The following is a 14,677-nucleotide window of genomic DNA, read 5'->3' as shown; positions in this document are numbered from 1 at the left end:
AAGGTTATGAAGAGCTATGAGAAGTAGAGCAGATGTTGTGGCCTTGCAGAAGGATCCGAATAGACTATGTGAGAGGAGTTTTCAGTTTAATGTTGCAAAGCACAAGGTCCTAAAATTTGGTGAGCAAGGTTGGGATGATTAATGGAGAAATTTTGAAGGAGGTGAAGGAGATGAGAGATCAGGGAGTGATGGTGGAAAGAGATTTGAAGTTTAAGGATCACATTACTAAAATTGTAAGAACACCCATGACATAGTATGGCAATAATGAGGAGGACATTAACATACAGAAGCAAAGAGACTATGGTTTCTCTGCATAAGGCTTTGATCAGGCCAAATATGGACTACTGTGCACAGATTTAGTCACCTGGTTTTCAGGAGGTAAGGATGTATTGCAGAAGGTCCAGAGAAGGTTTACTAAGTTAACGGCAGGGCTATGGAATGTCAGATATGAGAAGAGATTGAGGGAATGCAACTTGCAGAGCTTTGTGAATAGAAGAAGAAGAGGGGATATAATTGAGACATATAAGTTGGTGAGGGATTGTTATCAGATTAATGTAGAGAAAATATTTCATAGAATAGAGGAAGGCAAGGGTATCATACAGATACCCTTGATCATACAAGGGTATCATACAGAGGCCATTCATGGAAGCTGTATAAGGAGGGTATGAGCAGGAGTGAGAAGATAGGTTCTTTGTATGGAAGGTAATGGTGAGTGGAATGCACTGCCTGAAAGTGTGATGAGTGCAAGGCATGGCTTGATGATCTTTTGGCATGAGAAAGAGAGTAAAGATCTCCTGCGATGAGTCCTTTGACTCCATGAAGATCAAATATTAATAATAACAATAAAACATTTATCTATTGATGTTGTCACACCATGTTGGTTAAGGCTGAGATGGATGAGCAGCTAATGAACATTCTTCATTACCTTGTTTCCACCACTGCTGGATATAGACCTTACCCCTTAATTTTCCAGTTTCTTCTGTTCATAGCCCATTTCCACCATCTCGTGTCAAGTCTTTGTAGATCATCCTACATCTTGTTCTCTGGTGACATTTCCTTCTCTTGGTATCGACAAGATATGCATGCAGTAGTCAGATATGGCCTGATTCAAGCATCTTATAAAGGGGAATAATAACCTTCCTATCCCTACTCATCAGTATTCTTCAAACCAGGTAACTGATATGATATTTGGGTTACCTTTGCAATGTATCCTCTAAACTTTAACTCCCTATCCATAATCACTCTAAAATCATACAGGATCAATTGGAAAAAAAACAAAAGTGCTGCACAGAAGCTTTAACAAGACAGAGAGGTTGTTCCAGGAATCAACAGAAGCCTCTAAACATACTCCAAACCTCCTCCACACGGTTATCAATCCACAAGTATGGCTGTATAAATCTACCAAAGATTTGGGAGGCAGTCATCCAAAGCCCAAATTAAAACCTGCTTTCTTTCTTATTGTTTTTTCCCCCAACTTAGATGGAGCCTAATTAGGACTTTGGTCTTTGTGTTGCATGCTACAATTGCTCATACTAGTCACACTGTTACACCAGATTGTGGTTGTCTCACTTCTATAACAAACTTTGTTTGTGTGCTCTGAAGATGCTGGATAGAATACCAGTGAAATATTAGCAATTAGGTCAATGAATAGTTATTTTCTTATCAATCTGTGTTCGCATCTACCGGTAAAATCCAATCAACATGTGTGATGAACACATAAGCCTTTCCACATGGTTATTTTTTTACCAGCTTCTGCAATATGTCCTGTGAACTTTAACTCTTTGTCCACCACCATTATCCCCAAGTCCCTAGCCTCATCAATTTCCTGCAAATCAATACCATTAATATGATACATCATTATGCAACCTGAAGTACGTAACCTTAAATTTTGCAACATTAAATTGATAATCATTATCCTCTGCCTACAATGTCAATTTATTTAAATCATCCTGCAGGATATCTATATCACTTTTATCAACTATTGCTCTGCCCAGTTTTGCATCATCAGCAAACAACTGAATATCCCTTCTTAAATCTTTTCCTATTCATTGATATACAAATTAATGAGTAGTGGCCTTAGTACCAAACCCTGAGGTACTCCACTAGTCACCATCATTCACTCCACTCCACCATATACCACTCTCTCTCATGTCTGTCAGCCATCCCCATATCCAGACTACTAGCCTCATATCCACTCCCATCCTCTCCAGTTTTTGTAATAGTTTTCCATGTGGTATTCTGTCAAATGCCTTGGCAAAGTCAAACAGCCATTACCTTTATCCATTTCTGATGTCACTTTATTATAAAATGTAAATAAGTTACTAAGACAGCACCTGCCCTTTACAAAGCCATACTGCTCACAACCGAGTATTGCATCCCTATCCAAATAATAAAGTATAATATAATTTTTTATTCTAGTACAGTTAGTTTTCACTTTACAAATTCCTGCTTTATGAATTTTTATCTTAATAAATTTTTTAGATCGGAATTTTTATTTTAAATTGTGTGTAGAGAAGGCAATTAAGGGCAGAGAATTATGCAGTATGTAATGACAATGATCAGTTAGAATGAGCCTCAGTTACTCGAGCCATGGTGACACAAGTATGCTATTTGTAGTTTTCTTCAATTACACCTGGTTTTTTATTTTGTTTTCTTTTTAACTATAACCCTTTCACTTTTCCAACAATGTCAAAAAGAAGCAACAGTACAGAACCAGAAAATGAGCAAAAGAAACAAAGAAAAGCAATTATTATGGACAACTCCAAGGAGTCCTTAGACTCATCGAGGGAGGCCCTAAACATCATGTCAAGAACTATTCAGCATTTGCACAGTATCTATCATACTTTGCTTTGAACTCATTCACAGTCGTGGCACCCACAACAGACTCTGGCAGCTTATTCCAATCATTCATCACTCTCTAAGTAAAACACCTAGTTCTAACCCATGCTAACTTGAAAAATTTCCTCTGAATTAATCTTGTAAAATCTCCTCAGTAATTTCAATGTCTCAATCATATCATCCCTTTTCCACCTATCAACCAATTTCTGTAACCCACAGATCTTCAACCTGTTCTAGCAAGGTTCATTCCATAGAACAGTTATCATCTTAGTCACTCGCCTCTGGATCCTCTCTACCTCTTCCCCATCAAGAAGAAACCCTGGCACCCAGATCTGGGCACAGCAGTCAAGATGGAGTCTTATCAAGGTTTGATAAAGAGAAACAATAACCCTCTTGTCTCTGCTCGTAAAAGCATTTTTCATGTAGATAGGCTTATACGTTGGTAACACATGACTATTAAATTATTTAAGGAATTTACGACGTATACTGGAATATTAATTAAAAGAAATTTAATAAATACATCCTATATTTCGACAATGTCACATGGTCATCTCCATGGGAACATACAACTATGACATGTGCATGCAAGCACTACAAAGAGCAAATGAGGCAGAAGAGAGAAAACTGACATTGTTCCTAGAGTCCTAAAGGTGCCCCCTAGTGGGTTATATTGGGTTGCTTGGCTGTTGGGATGAAGTTCTCAAGATGCAAGCTGCCGAAATTTGGGGCAGTCTCATGCACCCAAATTTGTTGAGGTTTATAAAGTTTTTTAGAACTGAGGCTGATTCCATGAACAATCTTTCATATTTAAATTGGCTACAGTGTAATAACATGGCTTTCTTCCAGAGCATGGTCTGCAAGCCCAGAGGGACTGTAATGGTGAAACTGGATGTAGTCTTTGTGTTCCAATATCGTGGCATTTGCTGTTTTGCCAAAGTAGGACAGTTTACAGCTACAAGGGACCTGGTATACTCCAGATAGGTCTAGGGAAAGTGGCTGGGAAAATGGATGCCAATTTCTTATATGGTTTGTAAAAAGAAGTCAGGTCATAAGACTATTACACTTTTTTTATATAATCTTTGTCAAGTAGCTTTATTTTATCCTCCTAGATGTTTTGCCAATTTTTCTATTGGCATCCTCAGGGAATACAAACTAGTAAGCTAAAATGAAGGGTACAGACTAGGTATAACTGATGGTTCTAATTCATACAAAAAATTGGTATTGTGCATGACAATGTTTCGTTAACGTGATTTATTCGTTATGGTTCATGACGTAATTGTTATGAAAGTTCGTTTCTTTGATGTTTAATGATCTGATAAAAGTTTTCCAAATTTCTGGTAAAATTAGACCTTGATTCTTGTTTAGGTTTTCAGTTTTACGGGCGACTGTAGCTGCTTCTTTAAAGGTTCTTGAATGGTAGTTATCTTCTATGTATGGCATAAGGCTCTTATCCCACTCAATGTGATGGTTAGTAGAGGCAAAGTGGGATGAAAGGCCTGAAATGTCTTGTCTGTTATTTCTGACATATCATATGTGTTCTTTCTTTCTCGTTTCAAAGCTTCTAGAGGTCTGACCTACGTAACTAATACCACATGAGCAAGGTATATTATATACTCCAGAGTACTTGAAGAATGGGTGAGGATCTTTTGGTGATCTTAAAAATTTCCGAATAGTGTTGATTGGTTTGAATGCGATTCTGATCTTATGTGGTTTTAAAACTCAAAACATTTTATAGATAAAATAAAAAACATTCCTATTTTTAAAGAGGATATACTAGCAAGCCTGGACATTACATCTCTGTTTACTAACATTCCAGTGGTTGAAGTCATCAACATCTTAGACAACTTGTTCCCAAGAAACATCACTACTTTGTTCAATCACTGTTTAACTTCTATTTTATTTGGCAAAAACGATCTACAAACAACTCACTGGATTAGCTATGGGCAGTCCCTTCTCACCTCCTTGTGCTGACTTATTCATGGAAGATCTAGAGAAAAAAATCTTAACCCAGATCATTCCAAAACCAAAAATCTGGTACAGATATGTAGATGACATCTTTATCATTTGGGATCATACGAAAGAAGAACTAATGAATTACCTCAACCAAATCAATAGTTTCCACAATACCATCAAATTCACATTAGAAATGGAAAAAGATAAAAAACTGCCATTCCTTGACATTTTAATAAAGAAACAAACCAATAATAGTATCAACCTATCTGTATACAGAAAACCTACAAATACTGGACGTTACCTCCATTTCAACTCAGCTCATCACGTAGCTCAGAAACTTAGCATTATCCATAGTCTCAAGAAAAGAGCTATACAGTATACGACAGACAAGGATGACCTACTAATGGAATTAACCACAATGTCCAGAGAACTTTCTTTAAATGGTTACCCAAAAAGACTCTACAACAAGATTCTCTTTACTGATATACCACATCGACAACGTGATGACGTCCAATACATCAGTACAATTATGATTCCTTTTGTCAGCAACCTTTCCAAAAAATTAGCTAACCTTTTAAAACCACATAAGATCAGAGTGGCATTCAAACCAATCAACACTATTCGGAAATTTTTAAGATTACCAAAAGATCCTCACCCATTCTTCAAGTACTCTGGAGTATATAATATACCTTGCTCATGTGGTATTAGTTACGTAGGTCAGACCTCTAGAAGCTTTGAAACGAGAAAGAAAGACCACACAGGATATGTCAGAAGACAAGACATTTCAGGCCTTTCATGCCACTTTGCCTCTACTAACCATCACACTGAGTGGGATAAGAGCCTTATGCCATACATAGAAGATAACTACCATTCAAGAACCTTTAAAGAAGCAGCTACAGTCGCCCATAAAACTGAAAACCTAAACAAGAATCAAGGTCTAATTTTACCAGAAATTTGGAAAACTTTTATCAGATCATTAAACATCAAAGAAATGAACTTTCATAACAATTACGTCATGAACCATAACGAATAAATCACGTTAACGAGACACGCACATTGTCATGCACAATACCAATTTTTTGTATGAATTAGAACCATCAGTTATAACCTAGTCTGTAACCTTCATTTTAGCTTACTAGTTTGTATTCCCTGAGGATGCCAATAGAAAAATTGGCAAAACATGTAGGAGGATAAAATAAAGCTACTTGACAAAGATTATATAAAAAAAGTGCAATAGTCTTATTGTCAAGAAAAAATTCAACATAATGAAGTCAGGTCATATTTTTTTAAGATTTTGGTTAACTTTTCAGTTAACCAAAATATCACCATTCTCTATGCCCTGGATATAGAGAATGGTGATGGATTTGGTGCAATCTTTGTTTTGAAAGGGGAGGGGTGGGTTAACTGGTTTTAATATTTTTTGGGGGCTGTAGCCATTGGCTAAGAAAGTGTTAAGGATGTGGTTCAGTTCAGTGGTTAGGGCATTGTCATCTGAACAGATTAATTCTGTTCTGTTATATAGTGCTTTTATAACCCCATATTGTTGTGTGTGGGGGGGGGGGAATTGCTGATGAATGTATCTGCCAGTACAGGTAGGTTTTCTGTAAACAGAGAAGGCCAAGGATCCATCAGGTTGGCGATTGATTAGAGTGTCTAGGAAAGGGAGACTGTTGTTTTTACTTCTTTTTCCAAGGTGAACTGGATTCTGGGGTGTTGGTTGTTTAAGTATGTTAAGAAGGAGTGGAGTGTATCTGAGCCATGTTGCCAAATAGTGAACACATCATCAATGTAGCATAGCCAAAAAGTAGGTTTTTGTGGGGCTGAGTTTAAGGCTTTCTCTTCAAAAGTCTCCATAAAGAAGTTGGCCAGGGATGGGGAGAGTGGTGAACCCATGGCTGTCCCCTCTATCTGTTTGTAGAATTTCCCTTTCCAAATGAAATAGCCTGAGTTCATTGTGAACTGAAATAGGGCTGAGATATGAAGAGGAAATTTGGCTTGGATGAGCTCTAAAGTTTCCTTGAAACATTTGTGAATAGGGAGGAGACATCAAAACTGACCATTACATCAGTGTGTTGGAGTGAGAGGTTTCTATACTGGCTTTGAAGTGGGCTGAGTTCTTTTATGTGTCATGGTGTGTTGCCAGTATAGTGTGCGAGCGCTTTGGCTAATTTATATGTGGGGGAATCAATGCCATCCACTATGGGACGTAATGACACATTTTGTTTATGTATTTTTGGAAGTCCATATATTCGGGGGGAGGGGGGGTCTAGAGTTAAAAGGTTTTAGTTTGTTGGTAACTTCCACAGGCCAAGAAGTGACATTCTCAAAGAACCTTTGGAGTGTTTTAATTTGGGAGCTGGTGGGATCATATTCAATAGGGAGGTAGGTAGCCTGATCTAATAATAAAATATTAAGCTTATCTGTATCAACCAAAATGACTATACTCTCTGGACTCTAGGTATGCAGTTAGCCATTATCTTCCTCAAACGCTCCTTCACCACTTCCCATACACTATCAACATCCAGCCTTGCAGTTTTACATGCCATGGCACTGATCCAAGCAATCTCCTAAGCTTGTCATACTTACCAGCCCAGTAATTCCACATGTACGTTAGAGAAAAAATATGAAATTATTACCAGCCATCAAGTGGGTAGCACTGCTAAAGCTCTTTCTGAGAAATTTTCTCTTGCTGCTTCTCTGGTTTGCACCATTTTAAAGAAAATGGCGCAAACCAGAGAAAGAAGTAAAAAATGTGCAATCTATGTAGTCTACATGGTTGTGTAATAAAGAAAGAGGCAGTATAATTCCTCATATGGAAAAACTTAACTGTTTGGATAAGTGACCAAACTCAATGATTAAACATGCCTATTACTTAAGCAATAGTTTGTACTGAAGCATTAGCCATTTTTAAAATGCTGAAAGACCAAAAAGGGGATGACTGCAAAGAGACTTTTGCTACAAGTAGTGGGTGGTTTGACTGCTATAAAATGTGAACTGGTTGGCATAACATTCAAGTAAAAGGTGAAGCTGCAAAATCTTTTCCATAAAAACTGGAAAAAATAATTAAAGAAGAAAAATTACTCACCATCGCAGATTTTTAACGTCAATGAGACAGGTGTTTTTTAGAAACGGATGCCTGCAAGAACTTACATCGCAAAAGAAGAATCCCCAATGTCAGGTTTTAAAGCATCAAAAGATCGCATCACTCTACTATTAAGAGGAAATACTGCTGGCAATTGCAAATTAAAATCCTTATTTGTGCATCGATCAGAAAATCCAAGAGGCTTAAAAGGAATTAATAAAGATACTCTCCCAGTAATATGGAAGGCAAATAAGAAGGCTTGGCTCACGGGTTCCCTATTCGAAGATTGGCTTATGCATCACTTTGTTCCTGAAGTGAAACTTTATTGTGAGAAAAAACAAATTCCATTTAAAGTGCTTCTGACAATTTACAATGCACCTAGCCATCCCTCATCAGTAGTTTACATTTGCCCTAATGTAAAAATAGTCTTTTTACCTCCAAATACAACTTCTCTTTTACAACCAATGGATCAGGGAGTGATTGCGACATTTAAAGCACATTATCTCAAAGAGACTTTGAAATGTTAATAGAAACAACTGATAAAGATGGAAACTTTTCTATCAAAGAGTTTTGGAAGAGATTCAACATTTTATATGCAATTTGGGTAACACCGAGTGCCTGGCATAAAGTTTCCAAAAAAACTAAGAAAGGAGTATGGCATAAACTTGTCCTCAGTTTAATGATAATTTTGAAGGCTTTGAAGACCCAACAAAGATTGTGAATTCTGAAACTCAAGCGATCTTAGGTATGGCTAACCAGTTGCAAATGGAAGTTTTGGAAGGTGATGTTAATGAGTTGCTTCAATCTCACATTATGGAACTCTCACACAACGATCTCCTTGAATTAGAAGAATAGAGACAGAGAACAACGACTCATGAGTATAGCATGAGTACTACATACTACTCATGAGTAATACCTGTTTATAATAGGCGGAACACATGCTGGCTCAGAAAAGTGCCTTAGCATTATTATCTTTGAAAGCCCAGCCTCCTTTTTATGTCATAGTTTCTTTTCCCACCTCAAGCTGAATCATGAAACCTACTTGAAATTCATCTACACTTAGCAACTACTGTATATATATTTTAAGATCAGACATCTTTACTATAGTATATCTTAAAGATGTATGAATGAACTGAAGCTCACATAAACAATACAAAACTTACATAACAGGAAAATGGGGAGGCTCAGGGTGGACAGGGGTACACAGCATGAGAAAGGTGGATGCTCCGAGAGGAGGTGAGAGCATGTGTAGAAAGGAATGGGATGACCTGGGATCAAGAGGAAACAGTTGGAATTAAAAAGGGTTTTAAAATGAATAAGCAGAAAGGGAAATGGCCCCAGTCGACCACTAAGAGAGAGATCACATCGAGTGGGTGGTATCAGTGGAACTATCTGTAGATCAAGAAATGATCTGTTGTGTTTGTATACAAATGCTAGAAGTATAAGAAACAAGTAAGATGAAATGGTTGCATTGTGTCTGTTCACCCAAAGATTGTCGGAATAAGTGAAACATGGTTGGAAGAGGATGACATCCTGACAGGAATAGAGATGGAAGGGTATAATGTGTTTCATGAGGTTAGAAAGGGTAAAAAGGGAGAAGGAGTGCTATTGATGATAGAGAAAGCGTTATGCCCATACAAAGTAGAGATGCAAGAGGGAAATAGTGCCAGCGGTTTTGAGGCAGTATGGTGTGAGATAGAATCAAATACTTGGTTGGATGTTGTTATAGACCAGGAAATGTGGGTGGTGGTGGTGGTGATAATGAAATGTATAATCAAATTAGCAAATAAGAAAAGGGTTATCATTATAGGTGATTTTAATTATGCAATATAGACTGGAATGACGAGAAAGCAACTGGAAGTAAAGAAAATGAGTTTCTTGAGTTTTTGAGGGATAACTACCTCAGACAGTATGTAACAGAGGGCATGTGAGAATTGAGGGTCTTGGATTTGGTCATCTCGTCAGAGGATGTAATTATAAATGAGGTGTCAAATCATCCACCAATTGGTGAGAGTGACCATGAGGTGATTACCTGGGTGGTTGCCAGCAGTGTGAGGACCTCTGTGAGAAAAGGATATATGTGGAACTACAAGGGGGGGGGGGTGCTTTGACTCCGTGAGGTCTTGGGTAGTAATAATAATAATAATAATATTGGGGGAATCTTATCATAAGAAAGGGAGATAAGGAATCTTGGAGTGGTGGCAAACAGATTATTGAAGATCTCAGAGAAACACTGAAATGGTTGTGAAGACAACCCAGGCTATGATCAGGCTAGAGTTACTGCACACAGATCTGGCCACCAAGTTTTATCAGTAATGTAGAAATCTTAAAAAGAGTGCAAAGGCAGGTAATTTGAAGTAATTTCAGGACTATGTAGTTAAGTTATGAGAATAGACAGAGGAAATACAACATTAAGTCTGGAAAAAGGAATGATATGATCAAGACATAAAATACTGAGCAGAAATATCAAGGCAGTTGATATCCTGGATACCCAGCACAGGTTGCGTTTAAAAAAAAGCCACTTACTCCACCAAAGCAAAATTCAAATTTGAGAGGCTTTTCCTCGAATCTGCCGCAGCTGTGACCAACTATCCCAACAAATATCATCATCATGCGTATCAAGGATTTAGGCCTAGCATGGCCTAAATCCTTGATACGCCTGTTCCGGCCTTAGAAGTCATCGCTGAATCGTTTAAGAGGACGTCCTGGTTTTCTTTTTCATAATGGCTTGTACTTTGTACTTTAAGGCTTGTTTTGGTAATCTTTCTGTTTTCATTCTTTGAACGTGTTCCATCCATTTATGTTTATATTTTTTAATTTTTTCTATTACTGATTCTTGGTTTAATTTTTTCATAATTTCTGTGTTTCTTTTGTGATCAAATATGAGACAAATATGGTTGTATCAAAAGACCTCTCAATATGGGAAGCCCACATTTGCAGACATTCAGCCCAACAGCCAAGAATACCAAACCAAAGCCAATAGGTGCCATAATTAAAGGACTTTAGGCCAGTCATTTTTGTTACAGAGGTGTACCTGCTGCAAAATACATGAATAATAATTCAAATTTCTAGTTACTATTTAGTCTAATTGTCAATTTTCTGAAACAACACGTAAATGAACAATGATAGTAGTAGTAGTATATCAACATTTTTGAGAGCGAAGACTTATTGTCAACAACAGAACTGGATCAGTCATTCCATTCCCCAAGCAACAAATCATAAAATTCATTATTAGAAAACAAAAACGTCTTGAGTATATTATATAATTAGTCTAAATATTAAAAAGTAGCATAAAATAATTAAGATATGAGAAAATCAAGCTTACATATAATGAAAATATACTGGCTTTTTAATCTCCTAAAAGTTAACCACGCAATTCAAATACATATAAGAGAATATGCACTGCACTATGACAACACTATTCAAGAGTATATAATGAAGTATATGATGTAATTCATTATGCATCTCAAGCAAGATAAAAGTATAATACTATCAATAGATAGGCTGAATTAAATTCAATAAAGTTTGAATTAAACAAATACAATGTTTAAATACATTAATACACTGCACACTTGGCCCAGCACTCAAAAAAAATTTTACCTCATAAGAAGTTTCAAGAAGTAGCCTTTCAGAAATTAATTTTTTCATTTCTTGCTCATATGAATGGAGATTAACCACTGCTTCCTGTTAAAAAAGTTGTTGTATTAGCAATTTATATAATTTATAATAAATTATAAACCTATAGTAAATTGATTGTAAACCTATAGTACCACAGGTGAGCTAAGGATTTTGTCTATTACACACACATTTTTGTATTTTTATTTATTTTTAATATGATCAGGATAGTCTACTCTAAAGAACAAACATGAAACTACTTCAAGCCACTTAAGGCTTTCAATAAGTGGGGAGATGATCTCACTGCCGGGCAATGAAATTCATCTCCCACCTAAAAAAGCAATCACAAACATCTATACCAATAGTGGGAGTCAAACATGCAGCCTGTTAGCTGGAGTGCAGAATATGCTAACCACTCAGCAAACCAGATTGGTAAATCAGTTATAATATATAAACTATCAACTATAATCAATATTCAAGTACATCCATAGTATGTTATTATGAAAGTATGATGGATATGGAAAAAAGAAAAGTATGGCAGGAATGCCTAAAATTACTAATCCTGATAATTATAATCATTGTTGTTTTTTAGGAATTCATAAATTTATGAATTTTATGTGGTATGTTGATTAACACTTTCATTGCCAAGCTGAAAATTGGAATTTCGTGTGGTGGCCAAATTTTTTTTATTTTTTTATTTAGTTAGCAACGTCCACGCGATAACGCGTGATCGGCCGTTTGGTGAGAGCTCGCATCGCGTGATATCATTCATTGCCAAGCTGAAAATTGGAATTTCGTATGGTGGCCAAATTTTTTATATTTTTTTTATTTAGTTAGCGACGCCCATGTGATAACGCGTGATTGGCAATGAACATGTTAAGAAAAGTTCTGTTTTTTTTTTAACCTGTGCCCTCAATTTTTTTCAGAAAACTATATTAAATGTTACAATAAAATCACAAAATTTCAATAACCTCATGTTATATGTAAACTTAAAGATTCATAATCATTCATATCAATCCTGCATATTTTATTTCACAGCCAGTGACAAAACCACTTAATTAAAGAGACATGTACATATCTTACAGAGGTTTGGCCACATATCACTTTAGTGGGGTAAGAGAAGTAGATTTAAATCCCATTTGTGACACAAGGAATTACTAAATGTTTTCAAGTATAACTAAGTTGACCAGTTTTAGCCAAAGTGGAAATATCTTCCTGATTTTAACAACTACGCCTTTTCACACACAAGTTGAGGGGGGGGAGAAGAATTACCACAGTTACCATAAGAAATTGTGCACAGAGCAGCCATAGAATGATAATCGTAATCCATCCAAAATTAGGCCTTTATATCAGCCTAGGTTTGGCTGAGAGGACAGTATCTATGCTTTCTAACTTATAGGTCATGAGTTCAAATCCCTAGTGGAACACGAGTGTTTGCAAATGAGATGGCAAATAACTTTGATGTCAGATGCAAGTTACTACCCTCCTTATCGAAAGCCTGAAGTGGCTAAAAAAGGTGTATTTAGTCTCTAGCACAAAGTTTCCAGATAATAGCACTTCCCTATTCACAATATTAAAATTTTAGGTTTCCAACATTAAGTGGATGAAACTGATATAAATTGTAAAGATTCACTGATTTAATTATAGGTAAAGATTGAATTACATCAAAAATGAAGATGTAAATGAGTACCAACAGAGAAAAAAAATAGCATGACTTAGTGAGTGAGGATACTACAGGAGGGTGAGCAAAGAATTGACAATGAATAGCATGATCAAAAATGAGAATGAAGCGAAGGTATAAGTGATGGAGGGAGAGAGATAGATGGGGGAGAAGCGAGAAAGGAAATGCTGTACTTGAGAATTGAGTTAAGGGAAGAGAAGCAGTGTGATTTGAGGTATGCAACATACAACATCAGAGGAGTGTGTGCCTGTGCAATTGAGACAGTATCATTTTTGCAACAAAGAGATCAGAGTATAAGTGAAATGTGTTACTCTGTTGGTGTGCATGACCTGAGATATCAATTAAGAAGCAAGATAATGACTTTAGGTAGCAAACTAGTATGACATTGAAGCAGACATTAGATCTAAATGAGATAGCCAAAGATTATGGTATGATAATATCAACAGAAAAATCAAAAACTATGGCCTTTAAAGGACAAGATCCACCAAGAATTAAAATAGTAATAGATAATAAGATTTTAGAACAGGTGAATTCATTTAACTACCCAGGATGTATGATCACATATGAAAATGAAAAAGATATAAACATAAAAATTGCAAAATATTTAAAAATAACAGGTGTAATTAACTCTATATTTAAACCGAACCTAGTTCAAACCAGACTAAAAGTACACAATACATTAACCCTACCAGTCTTAATGAATGGAAGCGAAATCTGGACAATAAAACAAAAAGACAAACCAAGATTAATAACAGCAGAAATGAAGTTTATGAGAAAAACTGCAAAGTATACACTATTTGATCACAAAAGAAATGAAGAAATTATGAAAGAATTAAACCAAGAACCAGTAATAGAAAAAATTAAAAATATAAACATAAATGGATGGAACACGTTCCAAGAATGAAAACAGAAAGATTACCAAAATAAGCCTTAAAGTACAAGCCATTAGGAAAAGAAAACCAGGACGTCCTCTTAAACGATTCAACGATGACTTCTAAGAACAGGCCATGCTAGGCCTAAATCCTTGATACGCATGATGATGACTAGTATGAAATAGTAATGAAATTAGGTAGTAAACTAGTATGATAATGATTGTCCGTGCGGTTAGCCTAGTGGCTTTGCGCTTTGCAACCATATACCTGGGGAAGGAGTGTCCTGGGTTGGATTCTTGTTGCCGACGTGAAAAGCTTAAGGATCTTCCTCAGCCATAGCCAAGTTAGCCGGTCTTGGGCATGGACAGCAGGGTTTTTGCCCCTCCCCCAGTTTATCTGGGATTTTTCATCCCACAAACAGGCAAACCGACCCTGTGAACACGCGGATCTACAGCTATAAATACTTAACACCCCAATGAGGGGGCTCAACTCACCCCAATAGGGATGGGGGAGAAAAGGGAGGAAACTCCATATGAATAAATAAATGATAATGATTGGAATCATAGCAGGAATGCATACAAGAGAAGTTTTATATGGGTGTTTGGGCACTTGAGCAGGTATAGACATATGCATTTC

The 14,677-nt window shown here is 36.5% G+C and overlaps 1 protein-coding gene across 1 annotated transcript in view; it reads right to left on the bottom strand.

Moving 5' to 3' along the window:
* LOC150096868 (uncharacterized) overlaps positions 1-14,677 on the bottom strand; it is a 340,159-nt gene that overhangs the window by 259,961 nt on the left and 65,521 nt on the right. The window contains exon 3 of the mRNA XM_090408300.1: positions 11,474-11,557. Within this exon, the coding sequence (XP_090264426.1) occupies positions 11,474-11,557 (84 nt within the window). The remainder of the gene's footprint in view (positions 1-11,473; positions 11,558-14,677) is intronic.

Source organism: Typopeltis vanoorti, chromosome 18, assembly GCF_054136105.1.
Source record: "Typopeltis vanoorti isolate ZY-2024b chromosome 18, IOZ_Tvanoo_1.0, whole genome shotgun sequence".
Classification (NCBI taxonomy): Eukaryota; Metazoa; Arthropoda; class Arachnida; order Uropygi; family Thelyphonidae; genus Typopeltis; species Typopeltis vanoorti.
The sequence above is the reverse complement of the archived record's forward strand: the minus strand, read 5'-3'. Positions and strand labels throughout refer to the sequence as shown.